An 18,518-nucleotide genomic window follows, 5' to 3' on the forward strand; every position below is an offset into this window, starting at 1 on the left:
CTGTGATGGATAATGTGGACTTTCCCAGTGTCGAAGTTGAAGCGAAGGGTATACAAACAGAGCCGGTGGCTGAGCAGACAGTGGTAAGGAACGGAACTGATCGTGATTTGAACAGTGTGGCATGAGATGACTGTGAGCATTCAAGCATGTTGAGTAGTTTACAATCGGGAAGGTGACGGCTTAATGATGTAGTCTTAGGTCTTTGACATTTAGTTTAGGTCTTTCACATGCAGTTTAGATCTTTGACATGTTTCAACAAGTTATCATAACAAATAATAAAACGCGTCTTGATAGAAGCTCAAACGAACCGGGCACGCAGTGCCAATATCTGTACAACCCTTCTAAGTTGAATCCCTCAACTTCCTTTTTGAATAGCCAAATGTATGCTCAGAGATAGAGGGTATAGAACAAGCTATTCCCAAAATTTCCCATTGTTCAACCCAAACCCATCATCAAACCTGTTAAGCAATTGCTATTCGCGCCCACCATCCATGTCTAACCTATCTTCGCGAGATGCAGCACATTATTCCAGTCTTGCCCAAGAACCAAAGGAAACCAATGAAGCGAATAATTGACAGCGCCGCTGTCGAGTAAAGTAGAACTCTGAAGTACATTGGCGTTCGGCTCGTGGCAGCCGGCTGGACGTGTGTTAGTGTGAGTAATACGCAAGAATTTGGCGAGTACTTACTGCGACTCCGAGTGCGGCAAAGTCATCGCTTGTGATGAAAATGACAAGGATGATATTAGAAAGAATCCATGAAACAACCAGGCCAGTTCGGAAGGACTTGTAAGAGTCCTCGAGATCCCGCTTCTCGACCTCATCCTCCTCCTTAAAGGGGGCAAGTGCTCTCCACACGGTTTTCTCAAACTGACTGTCGATGTCTTCCTGTTCCTTTTCGACTTCTTCTATGACAGCCACATTTCCTTCGCCCTTTTGGGTATGAGCAGATGGCAGAGCTTCGGCCTTGTCCGAGCCCTTGGTTCCCCAGGACACGTCATGCCAGTTGTTGAAGGCATAGACCATGAGAATGTTGATGTAGGTCGACATGAGAAGCATGTATTGAGGGAAGGAGTGGAACATGTGCCAGGGGTCCAGGTAGAGGAAGGAGGCGAGGTAGTTGAGGCCGTAGATGGTGATAATGGCAATGATGATGACGCCCGCGGCACCGCCTTTGCTGCCGAAAAAGCTGTCGATGACAGCCTGTCCAGATGCGAAAGAAATTTGATCCTGGATGGGTTCACTGAAAGCCTTGACTACCAGGAATACGGTCAAAACAAGGATGTAAGCCTGGATCAAGCCGAAGACGAAAAAAGAGGCAAGGTAAGTGAACTGGGAGCCCTTTGGTCGATTACCCAAAGCCAGGATGAACTGTAAGATCAGGAACGCCAAGTAGACGTACTTGATCAGCACATTGACAATAGGACTTGCAATATCGCCAAATGGCCAACCATGGTAACCGGACGAGACAACCGGATTACCAACAAGATCCATGATGATTGAGGTGGTGAGATAGTAAGATGCCAGGGAGAACCAGGTGAACAAGACGTTGAGGAAATTGTAGACGAGCTGGATGTGGAGGAAGAATAGTCGGATAATGTTATGGCCCGACTGGTAGAGGCGACCGAAATGCATGAGTGAATAAAGAGATGCAGCGAAGGAGCCGTTCAACCATCTTCGGCGTTGTCCGATGAATTCGGCGGCGCCTTCAGGCACATCTGTCTCGCCCTTTGCGGCCTTGATGTAGGTCAAATGCCATTTCTGCCCTGCCTTGGCCACAAGCTCGAAGCAGAGGATACGGTCCTCTGCCAGGAACATGTTCTTCTTGAAGATGTTCATGCCGTCGATTCCTTTCTTGCCCAGAATTTTGGAAAGCGTATGGTCGCCGTGGAAGTACTGTTCCAGAGGACGGCCCATGATAGCGCGAAATCGGTAGGCGGAAAAGGCTCCTGGGAGGACAGTGACGTACCCAAAGGAGGATTCGAGGGGTTTGTCCAAGACGTTTGAGATCTTGTACTCGAAATTCTGGATAGCGACAAGGGGATTGAGAAGCTTCCGACCGCCCTTGCCCAGCATGGCATGGATTTCTCCGCACGCGCCGCCGAGGTTCTTGTCGTTGTAGAAGCCTTCCCAAAGCGCCAGAAGGGAGCGCGGACTTGGCTTCGTGCCGGCGTCGATGAGGATCGCAACTTCGGGGTTTAGGATCCGACCAAAGGCGTTGAAAAGCCAGCGATGCGAGTTGATCTTCTTGGTGTTTTTCTGCTTGAGACAGAAGATGAACTGGACGGGAGGGAGGTTCTTGGGGTTATCGTCGGAGGGCCGGATGAGTTGCTGGTGTGGAGTGACGGAGATCTGGCTGGTATACTCAAAGATATGAGCTACAGTCTCCTTACCATCAACATCCTTCTTGATAACACCGTCCTGGTAGATGCCGATCGTAGCAAGAACGTCGAAGACATTCTTGTCAACCTTGTCGATACCGTCGAATACAAGACAGACGACAATCTTCTGCCAAGCAGGACCACCCTTATTCCAAAAGGTGGACTTCTTCAGGTTGACAATGTCGCGAATATTCTGCATGACGCCGTGCAGCGTTCGAGCGAGGAGGACTTTGTCCTCGTTGTAGTACGTGATGGCGATGAGGAGCTCGGTGTGTCGGTTCAGCATTCGGGCGCGCAAATCGTATCCGTTCTTGAGGGTAAAGTCGTTTGGGTCGCATGTCGCGGCGGTGTATCGCATCTTCTTAAACTCTTCGTTCTCGCCCTCGGGCCCGCGGTACTGCGGTTGGATGGCGTTCTTGACGGCGCTCGGGACGGGATAGTCGATGCTGAGGACAGAGCCCTTGCCCAGCTTGACCTTTCGGGTCTGCCGGCGTCTGAGACCGCCCTCTCCATTCCCGGGAATAAGTTGCTCTTGCTGTCTCTGGAGCCAGCTCTCCTCGGGGTCGTGGAAGGTTGAATCGGGTCGTCGATGAACAAAGTCAGCGTGGGGGTTGTGCGGGTTGTGCGGGTCGTAGGGACCAACGCCAGGAGCGAGCAGACGAGGAGCTTCAGTGGCGTACGTCTCGGTCAGAGAATACGTCGAGACGGGAGACCCAGGAGGGCTTTGAACGCTGAGACGGTCATACCCAGGGGCGCGCGGATCTATGTTAAGCAGGTGCCGGCTGGATTCGGATGCTTGTTCTTGGGGAGTCATTTGGTACTGCAGAGAAAATTAATCAGAAGGTAATTATCGTGAGTTTGACAGTAGCTTCTACTTACGCCAGCAGGCAGATCCTGCATCGGATGTCCTCCAGCATTTTCTTGGCCGTGGCCGTTGTATGCCATCTTCACCAAAACGCCCTCGGAAACCGCGGATGAGGTGACGATCTGGGAATACGGGCGGAGGGGATGTTTGCTCGTACGTTGGGGCAGTATGACGTCGTATGACGCAGGCGAGAAGTGGAAACAGGTAAAAGACTGAGATCCCTTGCCACGGGTTCACGTTGATCTGTAACGCACCTTGGCGAGCTCCACGGGCAATATCACGGGAGTAAGACGACGGTCGCGAGGAAGAGAAGACGGTGCCTGGGAGAAAAACTGCAGACGGGAAAAGGAAACACGGGCGGACGGTGAATTTGTTCATTTTTAGAAATGCGAGAATCTTCTCCTTTTTGCGGACCCGACGGGTTCCGGCCAAGTTATTTGCTGGCCTGCATGAGCGCGTGAAGGACAAGAAACGGGAACCGACGTCTCAGCCAGACAGATCTCGTTGATCTCGCGGTCGTTTCTTCGTATAAGCTCCACCTGCGGATCCCGCGTGGGCCAACTCGCCTTGCCACCGGGACAGCGAGCCTGTTATTTTTAGAATACGCCATGCACACAGCAGCCGATTTTATGGGCCTTTTTTTCACGGGTATCTCCAGGTCCTGAGCTCTTCGTCAAGGCGGGCTCGCCTGTTCTGCAGGGCTGAAAAGACGCCAAGGTCGCGGGAGTGCCCTTGCAAGACAAACCCAGGCCGCTTGATTGATTCGCGTATAGCAGCCGCTTCCGGCAGTACAGCACTCAGTTCCAAACGGGTCTAAGGCCGCTAGAATGCCTCATGTTCAGCAGTGGAGATTCTACGCCCGACGTGCCACCAACCGCTGAATCCGGAGTCTGGGCATCTGCGTCTCGAGCCACATTCGCCCTCCGTCTTGTTCAATCTTAATAATTCGCCTTGGGGAAGCAGCCTATTTTTAGACCCGGTGACGTGTTATTGGCAAATGATGAGGGCAGATGAGCATCATTGCCTGACAGGAATGGCAACGATATACGGGCGCTGACTGCGCCGTTAATTCCTGCCAACTTTTTTATCCTCGTCGGTGCGACGCACCATTACATCTACTCGCCCGTCAACAATCCACCCGCGATGGCTTCTCAAAAAGTGAGCCTGGACAAGCATTCAGACATCGAGCTTCTCGTCGGCGCAAACGACGACGGGCCCGCGACGTCATTTCAGTGCTGCTCCCGCACGCTGGCACGCTCATCACCAGTATTCAGCCGCATCCTGTACGGGAGTTCTGCTGAAGATATTAATCAGATGGGTAGAACGGGAGAGCGGCTTCTGAAACTACCCCACGATGACCCCGTCCCCTTTGCGATTTTTCTCAACATCATCCACGGGCACTTCGACCGGATTCCGAGAGACACGTCCGTCAAGACGCTGTATGATCTCATTACGTTAACCAACTACCACGACGCCACTCGGACGTTAGCTCCTTGGGCTGATTCTTGGATAGCATCTATCAGCCAGCTATCGAACCACGATAGGAGATCCGTGTTTCAGATACTCTGCATCTCTTGGGAGCTCCGATGCACAAGAGGATTCGCAGAAACTGCACAATACATCTTGATACACTCCAGCAAATCAGGGTTGGCAAGTATCCCTGATGACGGCGGCTTAAAGATTCCCCCAGATATTATTGGTATGTAAATCACTTGCCCGAGTCCCATCTCAGGAAGAAAGCTAAGCGAATTCGAGAACGCATCCGGGCAATACGCCTCCAAACCATTCAGCAATTATTGGGCACAATCGAAGATGCCGTGAGTGGGTTGATTGTTGTCGAAGAGAAGCCTCGCTGGAGTCCAAACTCAAGATGGATAGAATCTCGCAGGTGCGAATCAATCGTATTAGGCTCACTGATGTTTGCTCTCATGGGAGCAGGACTCTGGCCTCTCCCAGACGCCCACGATATCCAAGAGAGCCTCGCTGAGCTACGAGCCAAAATTGCAGGCCTCGTCTTCTACGACATCGGCCCGGATGTGGGCGAGGTCGACGTGGACTACGCTGCATGCAACCCAGGGCCCGGGATACTGGACAAGATCGGCAAGATCATGGCTGAGACGGCGGATCCCGTTAGTAGTTTTCACAGAGAACATTTGAATAAACAAGAGTAACTTTAAAAATAGCCGTCGAAACGGTAGGCCGGTTTCAATTCCACTGCGCATACCAGAATCATGGACAATAACAACGGGAACGTGGCAGCCCAGAGAACCACAGCGTGGACGGAGCCCGCGGAAAGATGAGCAGTGCCAAGAGAAGTAGCGGCATCCAATTGAACTGCTATTGAGTGATGCTGACAGTGGGGAGTCACCATAGCGTGAACTGGTCTGTCATGGTGGCTCTCGCTAGTCTCGACCCGCTGCAGGAGGATGTCATCACTGCAGATGGATATCATCACTGCGCTGCCTGTCAGTGTCGGAATGCGGAAAATTAACAAAATTCAAAAATAGCGAGCTCGCATATCGAGCAAAGGGTTCGTCCAGCCTCTTCGAGATGGCCCAAGTGGAGGAGCAGGCTCAGGCTAGTATTGATCACCCTGTTGCTAATCCACTTTCTCAATTCGCATGAGCCCGTAGAGAGACAGTGCTCGCGCACGGAGTCCTGACAAGCAGCATCCATCATGCGAATCTGGGATGTCGTAGAATTTGGTAGCATTTAGTGTCCTCTTGGGTGGCATTTCGCACCCCGCGCGTCCCGTTTCGCCCCCAGCACGTCATCATCCCGCCGCCTTCATTCTTCCCACCCGCGAAAAAATAACGACTAAAGCAGGGGTAATCAGGGGCGGCGAGTGTCAACTGGCTAAGTATAGGCAAGCTAACCTAGCCTCCAAGTAGGGCGGGCACCTGTCGGTCGTGGCCTGGCACGCAAACTGACGCTGGCCGAAGAACGCAGCTGGGCCACCCGCCGCATCTCATCTGAGGCGGTGCCTAGGCAACTGAACGTCGAAGAGGCTGTTGGCTGTCTTTATTTAGATCGACATGTCCGACGGGAGCGCATTCCCGTAGCGGTGGGCCCATACGAAGGGAAATTTATGCCCATCGCCTTAACGTTGGTTCCCAGAGAAGTTGTATCTGCAGAGTCGTCGTGGTCGGACTTGTATTTAATATCTACGCGACAATCCTTCTCTTTCCACACTCAGCAACAACCAACTATCAACATCCGCTCGCTACAAGTTGCCATCGCTCACTATTCCCATCACCATCGACTTCGCAACGAACCCACCGTCAACATGTCCAAGACCGTTTCTAGCGCCGCCGCCACCTCCACGGCATGCCGCAACCTCTACGACACGCCCGTCCAAGATGCCGCCTGCGCCATGCCGTACGGCGGCAACCACACCAAGATCATGCTGGCATGCTGCAACGACGCCGATGTGGTCAGCTACTACAACGACTGCGGCCTCTACTGTCTCGCCGTCGACCAGACCGTTTCCGACCTCTCTGACTGCTTGTACGGAAAGGGTGCGCCTTGGGGCGATGTTTTCTGCAAGGGCAACAACTCGGCTACCGCTACGGCCACGGGCCAGGTGAAGATTCCTGCCAGTGCGTCGGCGAGCGTCATTTCGAGCGACACTGCTAGCAAGAGCAAGGAATCCGAGGAAGCAGCCGCGAGTGCCACGTCTTCCAAGGGCGCTGCGCCGGGCATGGGGCCTCAGTCTGGTGTCAACACTCTGGGTCTCGCCATTGGAGCACTGCTCCTTTCTGCGACTATGTTTGGAGCTCTGCAGGTTTGAGTGTTGACGGTTAGGTGAGAGGGTGAGATTGTATATTCACTCGTTTAGGTTCTTAATATGTACTCAAATCAAACCTGGCGTTCTGATTATCCTATGTCAAAGAAACACAGCCAAGTCTAGGGAAATAACAGTGTGTCCAGACCCATCTCGTGGCTCCTTGAGTATGAGACCAGCTTGGTTGGTCAATGGGACAGAACTGAAATGGAATAATCCCTTGCGAAATCACATACTCCTACATCTCACTCCCTTCAACCCATTTCGCACTCTTGCCCATTTTACTCACCTCTTCTGCTATCGCCGCTTCAATCGCCCATGTCCACCCCGCGGGCTCGGGGCTACTCTGCGGACTATGCACCCCACTAGCGCCATGCGCATCCCGCGGGTCCCTTTCACCTCTGAGTGAAAATGGCGGGATGCAAACTTGAAGATGTAGGTTGAGTTGTGCGTAGGGTTCTGTGGTTCTAATAAAGATTTGTCCAGCAATTGTCTGTTGTAGCTTCATGATCAAGTTTCCCCTGCTCGGTGCTCCCATCCTGTACCCACCCTGTGTTCCTGCTCAGAAGCATAGCGAGCGAAGCATTTGCCTGACATTTTTGGGGAGACCTCTTTCCAGATCAACAGGCCTCAAGGCATCATTTCCTTGAAACAATTGGTAGCCGTTGCCAAGCAACTTGCGATCCCCATGTTGATAATCGTCCGACTGAGGGACATTTTCCTCCCACCTGTTGACGGGGTATGTTCTAATTCAGAGTGAGTGGAGCCAATTTTAAGATGAGGGTCGTGCGCTCCTAAAAATAGGCTTACTGCAATCACGCACTCGACAATCGCCAGATCCAAGATCTATGCCATTTCTGCAGTCAAAGTCGGGTCAAGGCAACTGTGCTCTTCGGCTTAGATGAGTAACCGACCAGAGTAAAAGCTATTAAAGAATACGATAAAGGCCAACGTGTCGAAGAGTCTTAGTCGCTTTCGTCCTATATTTATACAATTGGGTTTAATTAGAGTAGCCAGGTCATGCCCACCAGCAGCATTCCCTATTTGAAGTCTTGTCGGTCTAGGGTAGGTGATATGCCGCCGAATACAATGTCATTAAGCTCTAACACTCCGTTGTGTCTGGAGACATGATGAAGAATTCAGATCGGATTTATTCTATATGGTTAATTTTATTGTACACAAATAAAATAGAAATTTACTATTGCAGCAGCCTTTAGGATTACCAAGAGAATTTACAAGTAAAGTTCTCAATGTCAACGGTATCATATATATAACAAAGCAAATAAGATCCCAGACTGTAAGCCACATGCCCTTGCACAGTATCTTACGCACCAAGTGAGCCACAGATAAGCCACAGGACCCGAATGCTCCGAAAGGCACGCATGGACCTGTCTCACGTGAAGTGGTAGCGTCGTGCCGCCTCACGCGCCGGAAGAGCGGCACGTCTTCCCCTCATAACCTCGCGTCCCCGCGTTATCCCGTCCCTGTGAACAGATCTTTCTTTTCTCTTGCTTCACATCTCAGCACGTTGACGCCGGCAAATAATCAAAGCTACCTCATCATTTCTTGACGTCACACCGATAGTTCATAAAAGGTTCCGTCGTATCATTAGCCATCATCTACCTTATACGACCCTCAATCATGGCGACCCAGCGACCCCTCAACATACCGTTCGCCTACCGCGCCCTCTTTCTCTACTTTGAGCCATTCGCAGCCTTCGGTGGCTCCGTACTTCTTCACTTTTTCCCTACAATCTTTCTCAACACCATGTCCCTGACTGCCAAGTATGCGCCCGATAACCAAGTCATTTACGATCAGCTTGCCGCGACATACGTCCTCTTCGCATTTAATGAGGCCGTGGTCTTGCGCATCACCAACGACATTCGGGTGTGGAGGGGTATTCTGACGGGAATCTTATTATGCGATGCCATACATCTTTATGGAAGCTGGGCAGCTCTCGGTAGCGCGGTATTCTGGGACCCTCGAACTTGGAGGCCCGAGGATTGGGTAAATCTTGGCAGCCTATGGGGACAAGCATTCGTCCGTCTTGCTTTTATGGCAGGTGTTGGAATTAAGCTCGATACAGCGTCCGAGAAGAGTGATTAGGTGTTGGTGTTCCTTCGCGTGAATCTAGTACGAAACAAACAAGGTAGCTGTGGTCTTGGAGTATTATGACTTCACTATCACACTGAATCACGCGGCAGTCTTGGAATGAAGTTCCTTGTGAAGTAGCCCGAAGTTATTTAAGCACTAGGGAGGCATACAGGTTCAAAACGTAGTGAGAAGCGGTGTGTTTGTTCTCTATTATCGGCCATCGCCACCAAGAAGATGTCAGCAGACATTAGTTATTCCCCTACGCCTCGCATAAATCAAGGCATATTATCCAGACCCTGGTGTTCTGTTTGAGGCCGGTTCCATCTATCGCTGGACTACCTCAACTCGACAGCACTGTACCGTCTTAGTGACCGCTTGAGTGTACCCTCCGCAAGCCACCTGACGACTTCAGCTTGGTTTCAAAAGCATGCTCGCCTACCTTCACTTCCCCCTTCAACAAAGATTGTCGAGCCATATCTCGAACTAGGCAGGTCAAATCACCATCAGTATCTAAAAGCAGTATAAGCCCAGGCATCGACAATCTTGTCAGCTTCGATGAAGCACTCACCAACACCGCTCATGAGTGAAATTGCGACCGGCAAAAGCTGCCTGCCTCCTGTGACCTTGGATGGCTGAGATACTTGGTCGACTGTACGAAAATCAGCTTCATCTCCCGTTGGGCTCTTTGCTGTCCAAACTAACCTGGCACCACGATGCATGGAATTCCTGCTAGACTTGCTTGGTGGTCTTCTCTCAGGGTCCGGCCGCAAGAGCCTGGCCTATCGTCGGGCGCCCTATTGAAGAATTTAGTGGCTAGAACCTCCACCAAAGTAGGAGAAAACACCAACTTTCGGTACTCATCTCGATAGAACGGGGCTAGATCCCCAAAGGGGAACACCATGATGGTATTAAAGCCGTCGCCGCTGAACACCTTATCCCTGAGCCACTTAGAGTACACTGCTTTCTGCTGTTGCGCAACTTCCTCATCGCCAGCTGAGACCTGGCTACCGCGCTTCCTAGACATTTGTCAGCTCTCGAGTAAACCCACCCGTTGGGAGTTTGCTATTTTACCAGCAATATTGGATGACTGGATGGACATATGGTGGATGGAAGTATTTGGACTCAAAGTCTCGTCGAAATTTCAGGAAGTGGTCGTAGTAGCCTTTCCAGAGTAGATTCATGAAGGTCTGGAAATACAAATGGTCAGCGGCACGAACCACGGGGTGATTATGGAACGGGATTTCTCTTACATCTTGAAGGTAGGATCTCAGCGCCAAGCCGTTCCCTGCTGGATCATCTTCTAGCCATCGGTCTGCCAGGTTGATGACAGATCTTTTGATTCCTAGAAAGCTCTCAAGCTTCGTTACTGACGCCTCCATAGCGTCTTTGATTGAGTTATCAGGCCACTGACTCCAATAGTCAACAGGGTACAGGAGTTTTGTTGGCCGCTTGAACAAATCAGTTCCGGAGCATGACAGGTTGATGTGGATATGCACATACAAGCGGTACACTCGAAGTCTGTGCCTTGAATAAACACGCAGAGAGTTCATGGAAGAGTTCTGCATTGCGACAGACAACTCCAGGTGTGTCGATGTTCCTCCAAATCGTTAGCAATCTGATTTGAACTAGGGCCTCGCACAATTACCGAATGATGGGGAGGATTTTGTCCATATTCTTGGGGTCCTGGCTTGGCCTGAGGGCAAACAGACCCATCACTGATGCTGGACCGCGTATGCTCCCACCCGCTGCTATCATTAGCCAGACGATATGACCAAAGGCTGTAGTGACACCCACTGTCAGATCCGATGCCCACGTCCACCCAGTCGTAGCCAGCAATGGCAACACAGGTTCCGGTGCTGCTTCCCCGAGGAGAGAGATAACCGTCGCCACGGGGATTCCATGGGCAGTGATAATCAACCCAATCGGCGGTAGGTTGGTCGCTTGAGGCAAACTGGGTGCATTTTGTCTTGCCAACGATCACTGCGCCAAGCTCAACCAGTCTCGTTACTATGGCAGCCGTCTCTGTGCAAGGTCCATAGAGCTTCTCGAAAGACCTAGATTGGCCTGTGGTTTTAACGCCCTTCAGGTCGATAATGTCTTTCACAGTCACGCGCTGGCCGTTGAGTGGTATCTGTTGTGTCCTCTGGAAGTGCAGTCTCGATGGAACTGGAACCATCAGCTTGCCGTCGCACATGAGGGTTACGGCTTTGAATCTGAAGTTGTCAATATAAGTCAGAAGAGGCGGAGAGATTTCATCCTCTACTTACTTGTCCGACTTCGCCTCGTGGATAGTGGGGAGCTGAAACGCCTCGTACACATCCGGGAACAGCCTCCACGTACGGTAGAGGCAATAATCTTTGGTGAAGTACGGACCTTCAGGGAAATTAACAAATGTCCTAGTTGATAAGACAAAAACAGAAGAGCAGCGGAATTCTTCAAGGACTGATATGATGCTTTTCCAAAATGACGATGGATAAGCAGCGCCCGTCGGAATGGCCAGTATGAGAACGCCTAGAAACTGGCGCTCGAACTCAGTGTCGGCGAGAAATTTAAGCATCTTCGACCGCAGATTTTTGGCACCATCCTCGTGTGTTTCGACCGAAACTACAACTGCTGGGCGGAATTGTAGATGGAGGGGGTGAGGTAGTTCGGTAGGAGCATGGCTGCTGGGAGCGTCAATCAATCCGACATATTGAAGTATAAGTGGAAATGGCTGAGGATCAATGAGATATTTGCCATCAAGCATCGCCTACTTATCGTGAGCAACTAGACTAGGTCTCTATAGGGATCAGAACGGACCATGTGCTGGCCGTCGGGACCGGAGCCATTGATATGAAACAAGGACATGATGGTGAGTTTGTAGGGGCGACGACCCTAGACGATGCCAATAGCTAAAGCAGCTTTTGAAGGATTTGGTGTATGAGCGCTGGGTACGATCGAGGCTACACCTTTGGAAGATTGTAGAGAAGTGTCTGTAGTGAGAGCAGTTTTAAGGGTGGGTGGTAGAGGTCTGTTGGTTGTGAATCTGCTCCTGTGACTGATACAAAGCACAGCATCAATGATGAACGAAGCCCTGACTCACATCAGCTCACGGAAGTATTTCACGGCAAACATCTTGTAAGGTTTTCCAAACGGGGATGAAAAATCTTAAAGCGCAAGGAGACCTTTTATACCGAAAAGTATAGTTCTCTCATAATTCTGCAACAATGAGTAAGGGATATTATCAATTGGGGTGCTGGTGAAGATAAACAGTCTTTATCTGTATTCCATCATTATCCCTCTGTAGCCTTCTGAGACTGACTCATTTGGTTGAACCAATAGTCCTAGAGCAAAGTGGAACTTTCTGTTGAAGGCAGCCTGCTATGGGCTTCTTCCTGGCAAAAGTAAAGACTCCAACGTCCCCTGTACTCCCAAGGATCAAATTTCCCTGACGCACTATCTACTGCTATCCCTTACAATTTGTAAATACTGCTAAATGATACTCTTATTACTAGATGTTGATAAATCTTCCTCCTATCTGTCTATCAGCCTAGCTTACTGCTGTCCTCTTAACCGTAGAACACAGAGGCTATGGATTCATAATTATAGCAGTCGCAACAACAGCATCCATCAAGGTCTGCCAGACAACACAAGAACTATTCCATTTTCTGGTCTCAGCAGAAGGGTTTCTTGCTATCAAGACTCGGCCAAACATCCACTGGCAAAGAAGACTGGCACATTTCTCGAGACATAGTCAACCTCTTCAATGCTGACCACTTGCGCTGCGTCAACTCAGCGCCTTCCTGGAGGACAGCCTCACGGCAATTGAAAAATGTGGGAGATTCTATCTTGTATTCCAAATATCGAAGGAGAAGTATAATAGTACAAAGATACGGCTAGTCTGTACCAGTACACTCTCATAACAGCTTGGGAGCCGATCCTGTCCAACTTACCCCACCCGTAGACTTTCGAGGTAGAGATGTTGGATTTCTAACAGACGAGTTTGAGCGAGACTCAACAATTGTGTTGAGAGTCTTGGTGAAAATACAGGGAATGTCGACCTCTGATTTCAACTGCCTAATGCTTGACGACCGGATGACGCTTCCGACCTGGTCCGTGCTCATCTCGCGCTGACTTGCCTCTTGAATGGCTTCCCCACATATCTTGGCCATCTTCGCCGGGTTTCCTCTCCGACCACGGCCCCGCGATTAACGAAAAAAGCCGCCGTTACGAAGTGAGATATCACGTTGAAGTTGAAGATATTCCTCATCATCTTCACCCTGGACGCCTAATTCTCTTTCTTCCGGCTTCTCTCATTCGCCATGGCCTTCACCGTCCTCTCAGACTCGCACATCAAGCAGATCCTGGGCTCCCTCTCGCCCGCCGACGTCTCCGACCTGGTCGCGTCGCTCGAGAACGCCCTGGTGCAGTACTCGTGCCAGGATGAGAAGAAATACCAGCCGCACCGCGCCGTAATGGCCCGGCCGGACGGTCAAACCACGCTGTACATGCCCGCGTCGACGCCGGATCTCGTGGGCTGCAAGATCGTCGGCATCAGCCCGTCCAAGACGCCCGCCCCGGCCGCCGGCTCCGGCATCCCTCCGCCCGCGCTGAAGAGCGTCTTGACCCTGTGCGATGAGACAGGCCAGGCCATTGGTGCGCTGAATGCCGCTGAACTCACGTCCTTCCGTACGGCCCTGGGGTCGATGCTCATGTACAGGTTCCGCCGCAACACCGAGAATATTGTCGTCTTTGGTGCGGGCAAGCAGGCGCTGTGGCACATTCGCCTCGCCGTTTTGCTCAAGGGCAAGGACATTCGCAACATCACCATCGTCAACCGCTCCGCCGCGCGAACCCAGCAGCTCGTGGACACGCTCAGCGGCAGTGGCCAATCTGACTGGCCTTCCCACATCAACCTCAAGGTCTTTGACGAGCAAAAGGACCGCGAGGCCGCCCTGGAGGCGTTGATTGTGGATTCAGATGTTATTTTCTGCACAACACCAAGCACCCATCCTCTATTCCCCGCTTCGTTCCTCACGTCGGAAAAGGCCACAACCAAGACCCGATTCTTGTCGGCCATCGGCTCATACCGATTGGATATGCAAGAGATTGACCCCGAACTGTTGAAATTGGTCGTCGACCCCTCAAGCGTCTTCGCGAGCTCGGCTTACAAGGGCGGCATCATTTCCGTCGACACGCTGGAGGGTTGCCTGCAGGAGGCGGGCGAGCTGGTCAAAGCCGAACTGTCAAATGACAAATTCCTCGAGATTGGGCGGATACTCGACCCTCAGAGCACCGCCGATCAGGCCGAGTTAAAGCAGTGGCTTGCGAACGGACTGGTGATCTACAAGAGCGTGGGTGTTGCCGTCATGGACCTCGCCATTGGCAAGAGTCTGCTTCACCTTGCCAAGTCGAGGAACATTGGTATTACCTTGGACGAATTTTAGAGAGCAAAATCGAACCATAATGCATAAGAAGAAAAGGTTTCTGCTAATATCTTTGGGTTCGCGTGCTAGCGGGTGCGCTATTGGATCTTTCAGCTCCAGCGACAACACAATGCCCTCTCCATTGCCTACTACGTAGTACCATACATGCTGTAAGCTGAACACGCGCGCGTTCTATACGAGATATTTTAGCTCCTTGGAAGCCACATGGAGCAGCCGAGTGCATTGGCGTTGATCACTTATTACTATGGAGCAACCACGAGGCATTGAATTGGGTTATAGTGGATTCGGGCCAAAGGCTGAAGCCCAGCCGGGCATGTTTGCTTTTTGCAATTTCCACGCGCCAGCCCGTGTTGTGCACGGAATCTGCGGTGCTACATTTGTCCATGTTTCGTCCATCAATTAGGCTGTTCTTCTGAAACCTCAAACGCGAAACACACGCTCAGGTCACGCGAGATGTCTAAGTAGCCCCAATCGATGTAAGTGCATCATCATCGCTCTCGCCGGAGATGAATGCCATCCGGCACTGCAGTGACATGCTGCGCGTATAAATAGGTCGCGTCTTGTGACCTCATCGAACTTGGCCTGTGCTGGCGTCCTGTCCGCCTGCATAAAGGGGAGGTCAAGATGGAGCTAGCATAATTACCGATGATGCACTCCACAGCTCCGAGGATCCGACACTGCCGCAGCTTCTCTCTCGTTCCTTGAATGGTCTGGACCGGACCGCTGGACCTACTATCGCTCGTAAGTGCCGTCTTGGTGTGCGCCCCATGGCGTGGTTATCGCCTGTGATGAACTGCTTCACCGTCAGTGGCGCTCTTCACCGATTTGCCGGGCGATGAGGTTTCATTTTGACGCCTGCCAAGAGAGGAGACGAAATTCTCCGCAAAAGGGAACTAGAACACGGGTATCCTGGGTTCTTTATCCAGTAGTTGTGCATGTCACAAGATAGGGATGAGAACACCTTCGCCGTCGGCAGTTCTGGACCCTCGTTCCTGGCCGGTTCCCCTCCCGAAACACCACACAGATAAACAACGCTAACCGTCATTGTTCCATTGCCGGGCGTAGCGCGTCCTGCCCTCAGCTATCGGTCCGTACCTGCATAAGGCGGTACCCCGTATTTGCTGAAGAATCTAGACTGAAGGCCGGGAAATAACGCCCGAACTGAGCTAGAGTCCGGCAGGCCCCTGGCGGTTCTTAGCGTGATCCCTCGCCCTCACCGGAGAATGGCCCCTATTAGTGGCATCCATGGCGTGAGCTAACGACTGCCTCCCCCAAACGGGCGAGCCGATTGCAATTTCATCTGAAGGGGGGTGGGAGGATTTACGCGAGATGAATAAAAGCGCTGCCTATTCCCCTCCCGCCGCCGCCTCCGTCGTTCTGACGGTTTTGACAGCTTAACAGAGGCTCAGCTTCACATCCGACGTGACGGGAGCTAGATGGGGTTAAAGGGTCACACATGGCTCCAACGTCCCACGTCGTCCTCGCGGCGGCGTCATTGCTCCTGACGAGATATCTCGTTGTCGCTGGTGAGTGCCCCCTATCGCGTCGGCCCGGCGGAGGCTCAGCTAATCGAACCGCCAGACTGCAATGTTTCCTCAAACTACACCATCATCGACGGACCCGACGACAGCAGCGGCATCTCCTCCTGCGGCGCCATCGACGGCTCGCTCTCGCTGCTCTTTGACAGCCACCCCGGCGACTGGCCATCTTCCGAGGCCTCGGTCGACCTAGGATCCGTCAGCTCCGTGGACGGCGACCTTGTGATTTACCCAGACGCAGTGCCGAAAAAGACGGTCGTGACGGCAAAGAAGTTGAAGACGGTGACAGGCGAGCTCGACATCATCAACACCGACGCTTCCAGCACGATTGGGTCCTTTACGGTTTCATTTCCCGCAATTGAGGAAATCACCAGCAACTATGTCTTCAGCGGCGGATACTCGGAGGCGTCCTTTACTCACTCGGACAGCTTGCAGGTTGGGGGGATGATGAGGATATACGGCACGTCCGCCCTGGAGACGCTGAGCTTCGGTGGCCTCCAAACCGTAAAGGGCGACTTTTCCGTCGACACGAACGCGGACTTGAAGGACCTGGAGATGGGCACACTTACCACGGCCGAAAAGGCCTTTAGCATCCAGGAGAACTCTGCCCTGGAGTCGGTGTCGTGCCCCAAACTCACGACCGTCAAGGGAGACATGACCATCTACAAGAACACAGCCATGACGTATTTTGAGCTCTCGGCGCTGCAGTATGCCGGGACCATATCCTTTACATCCAACGGCGAGAACCCCATCGTCTATTTCCCGTACCTCTCCTCCCTTGGCACGGGCAACGACTCGGCCACGTCCACCTTTCAGGATGTGAGCGACATTACATTTTCGTCGCTCCGCAAGGTCCAGGGCGCATTCACCTTCCAGTCCACCAACATGAAGGACCTAACTATTCCCCTTATCCAACTATTAAACGGAAGCATCACAGTGCAGGACAACCCCTCGCTGACGACGCTTGCTCTCCCGCGCGTGACGTACGTCGAGAGCATGTTCATCAGCAGCAACGACAAGCTCACCAACATGACGGCGAACGCGCTGAAGAAGGCCGGCACCATCTCCCTGAAGGGGTCGTTTACGGACGTCGAGTTTTTCGGGCTCGAGGAGGTGACGGGCGACTTCAAGGTGGTGGGCGACGACTCGATGGACTGTAGCTGGTTCGACGCCAACGTCAAGCCGATTGTGACGGGCAAGTATACTTGTGTCGGCAGCCACGACAAGACGGAGCGAAAGTCGAGTACCGGCGGCATCGAAAACACCGAGGGCAACCCGAAGGACTACATGAGATCGGACGGCCAGGACGGGAGCAGCAGCGGAAGTGGAAGCGGAAGCGGCAGTGGAAACAGCGGAAGTGGAAGCTCCGGAAGCTCAGACAGTGGATCATCCTCCGGCGACAGCTCCGGCTCCGGAAAGAACGGCCTCTCATCCGGAGCCATGGCCGGGATCGGCGTCGGCGCCGCGGCGGGCGTCATCCTCGCCCTCGCCGGCCTCGCCTGGTTCTTCTGGCGACGGAGGAAGCAATCCGGCCGGGAGCCAAAACGGGGCGAGAGCCGCGGCAGCGACACGAGCAGCCGGCGCAACGTCTTCGACGGGCAGATGCTGGGCGTGCACACCAAGATCGAGGCGCAGAGCCCGTCGCCGTCGCCGAGCGTCGGCACGCTGAGCTTCGGGCGCAACTCGTTCCTCAACGCGGGCGACGCTGCGACCGAGAAGGGCATCAATGCGTGGAAGACGATCCGCCGGGTCAGCGACTCGTCGTCGGGGGATGGGTCGCACACGATGCGGCTATGATTCTATTGTTGTTGCTGTTGTTTTTTGAGGGAAGGTTGATCAAAAGAAGACGGGCAAGCGGGTTTCGCATACAGAGAATTTTTCTTAATTAGATACCTCACGGCAGGCGCAGTCAATCTCATAGAGTAATTTTTAACTGAATTAACTATTGCCTGAATTGGAGTCTTTGGTGACGGCACAGTATTGCTCATGTGGGGGTTGTAGTCGAGACTGATACCCGGCGGTACGCAGGATAGATGCTCAATCGGTCGAAGCAATTAACAAATCTCAATCATCGTAACATCGTTGGAGACGTCTCAACTCAGACAGTATTCAATTCCTGATTCTCGTCTCGTTATAGCAGCTCTTGGTGCCGTAAACCGCAGTAACTTAGGTGTAACTTAAGCTGGGTGACGTAGATGCTACTAATGCGCTGCGTCTAACGCGGCCCCTCTGTTCAAGTGGATGAATTGACTCCCGTTATCGCACCGTTGGCTCATTTTTGAAACCTGTGCCTGTTTCGCCGCCCCAAGCGAAGGAACCGGCGCCACCTTGATCCTAGGACGGGATACCGCTCTTGGAGTTCGAGCATGCGCTTGTGGAGAATGGCTGAAGATCCTCGAAGCTGGCATGCAATCAGATGGCTTATCACGCAT

General features: G+C 52.4%; 7 protein-coding genes across 7 annotated transcripts; 5 read left to right on the forward strand and 2 right to left on the reverse strand.

Annotated features, from left to right (window-relative positions):
* Positions 1-212: 212 nt before the first annotated feature.
* BGZ61DRAFT_421553 (family 2 glycosyltransferase) lies at positions 213-3,655 on the reverse strand. Its single transcript, XM_046243508.1, has 3 exons — positions 3,259-3,655; positions 689-3,199; positions 213-638 (listed from the first exon to the last, which is right to left on the reverse strand). Exons 1-3 carry the CDS (start codon positions 3,322-3,324, stop codon positions 501-503), a joined length of 2,715 nt encoding a protein of 904 aa, XP_046103784.1. The 5' UTR covers positions 3,325-3,655; the 3' UTR covers positions 213-500.
* Positions 3,656-3,927: 272 nt separating this feature from the next.
* On the forward strand, positions 3,928-5,424 carry BGZ61DRAFT_453153 (uncharacterized protein). Its single transcript, XM_046246040.1, has 2 exons — positions 3,928-4,943; positions 5,000-5,424. Exons 1-2 carry the CDS (start codon positions 4,388-4,390, stop codon positions 5,413-5,415), a joined length of 972 nt encoding a protein of 323 aa, XP_046103785.1. The 5' UTR covers positions 3,928-4,387; the 3' UTR covers positions 5,416-5,424.
* Positions 5,425-6,530: 1,106 nt separating this feature from the next.
* On the forward strand, positions 6,531-7,034 carry BGZ61DRAFT_494478 (uncharacterized protein; the record flags this gene model as incomplete). Its single annotated transcript, XM_046250766.1, has 1 exon — positions 6,531-7,034. One exon carries the CDS (start codon positions 6,531-6,533, stop codon positions 7,032-7,034), a length of 504 nt encoding a protein of 167 aa, XP_046103786.1.
* Positions 7,035-8,497: 1,463 nt separating this feature from the next.
* BGZ61DRAFT_453156 (uncharacterized protein) lies at positions 8,498-9,435 on the forward strand. Its single transcript, XM_046246041.1, has one exon. It carries the CDS (start codon positions 8,670-8,672, stop codon positions 9,132-9,134), a length of 465 nt encoding a protein of 154 aa, XP_046103787.1. The 5' UTR covers positions 8,498-8,669; the 3' UTR covers positions 9,135-9,435.
* Positions 9,436-9,625: 190 nt separating this feature from the next.
* On the reverse strand, positions 9,626-13,273 carry BGZ61DRAFT_533167 (amidase signature domain-containing protein; the record flags this gene model as incomplete). The annotated part of the gene is made up of 11 exons (XM_046253969.1): positions 9,626-9,771; positions 9,825-9,916; positions 9,971-10,138; positions 10,194-10,309; positions 10,373-10,570; positions 10,623-10,719; positions 10,768-10,867; positions 10,917-11,335; positions 11,390-11,871; positions 11,922-11,996; positions 13,055-13,273. 11 exons carry the CDS (start codon positions 13,271-13,273, stop codon positions 9,626-9,628), a joined length of 2,112 nt encoding a protein of 703 aa, XP_046103788.1.
* Positions 13,274-13,423: 150 nt separating this feature from the next.
* On the forward strand, positions 13,424-14,548 carry BGZ61DRAFT_533168 (uncharacterized protein; the record flags this gene model as incomplete). The annotated part of the gene is made up of 1 exon (XM_046253970.1): positions 13,424-14,548. The coding sequence occupies one exon, from the start codon at positions 13,424-13,426 to the stop codon at positions 14,546-14,548; it is 1,125 nt and encodes a 374-aa protein (XP_046103789.1).
* Positions 14,549-15,771: 1,223 nt separating this feature from the next.
* BGZ61DRAFT_391683 (uncharacterized protein) lies at positions 15,772-18,034 on the forward strand. Its single transcript, XM_046242830.1, has 2 exons — positions 15,772-16,074; positions 16,130-18,034. The coding sequence occupies exons 1-2, from the start codon at positions 16,005-16,007 to the stop codon at positions 17,881-17,883; spliced, it is 1,824 nt and encodes a 607-aa protein (XP_046103790.1). The 5' UTR covers positions 15,772-16,004; the 3' UTR covers positions 17,884-18,034.
* The last annotated feature ends 484 nt before the right edge of the window (positions 18,035-18,518 follow it).

This window comes from Ilyonectria robusta (genome assembly GCF_021365365.1).
Source record: "Ilyonectria robusta strain PMI_751 chromosome Unknown BGZ61scaffold_11, whole genome shotgun sequence".
Taxonomy (NCBI): domain Eukaryota; kingdom Fungi; phylum Ascomycota; class Sordariomycetes; order Hypocreales; family Nectriaceae; genus Ilyonectria; species Ilyonectria robusta.

Bases quoted from the DNA above. Each gene is read 5' to 3' on its own strand.
- BGZ61DRAFT_421553 (XM_046243508.1), bottom strand. From the start codon at position 3,324: ATGGCATACAACGGCCACGGCCAAGAAAATGCTGGAGGACATCCGATG. The intron at 3,200-3,258 runs GTAAGTAGAAGC...TTTTCTCTGCAG, and splicing joins TGCAGGATCTGCCTGCTGGC to TACCAAATGACTCCCCAAGA. The intron at 639-688 runs GTAAGTACTCGC...ACACACGTCCAG, and splicing joins TTGCCGCACTCGGAGTCGCA to CCGGCTGCCACGAGCCGAAC.
- BGZ61DRAFT_453153 (XM_046246040.1), top strand. From the start codon at position 4,388: ATGGCTTCTCAAAAAGTGAGCCTGGACAAGCATTCAGACATCGAGCTT. The intron at 4,944-4,999 runs GTATGTAAATCA...AGCGAATTCGAG, and splicing joins GATTCCCCCAGATATTATTG to AACGCATCCGGGCAATACGC.
- BGZ61DRAFT_453156 (XM_046246041.1), top strand. From the start codon at position 8,670: ATGGCGACCCAGCGACCCCTCAACATACCGTTCGCCTACCGCGCCCTC.
- BGZ61DRAFT_391683 (XM_046242830.1), top strand. From the start codon at position 16,005: ATGGCTCCAACGTCCCACGTCGTCCTCGCGGCGGCGTCATTGCTCCTG. The intron at 16,075-16,129 runs GTGAGTGCCCCC...TCGAACCGCCAG, and splicing joins GAGATATCTCGTTGTCGCTG to ACTGCAATGTTTCCTCAAAC.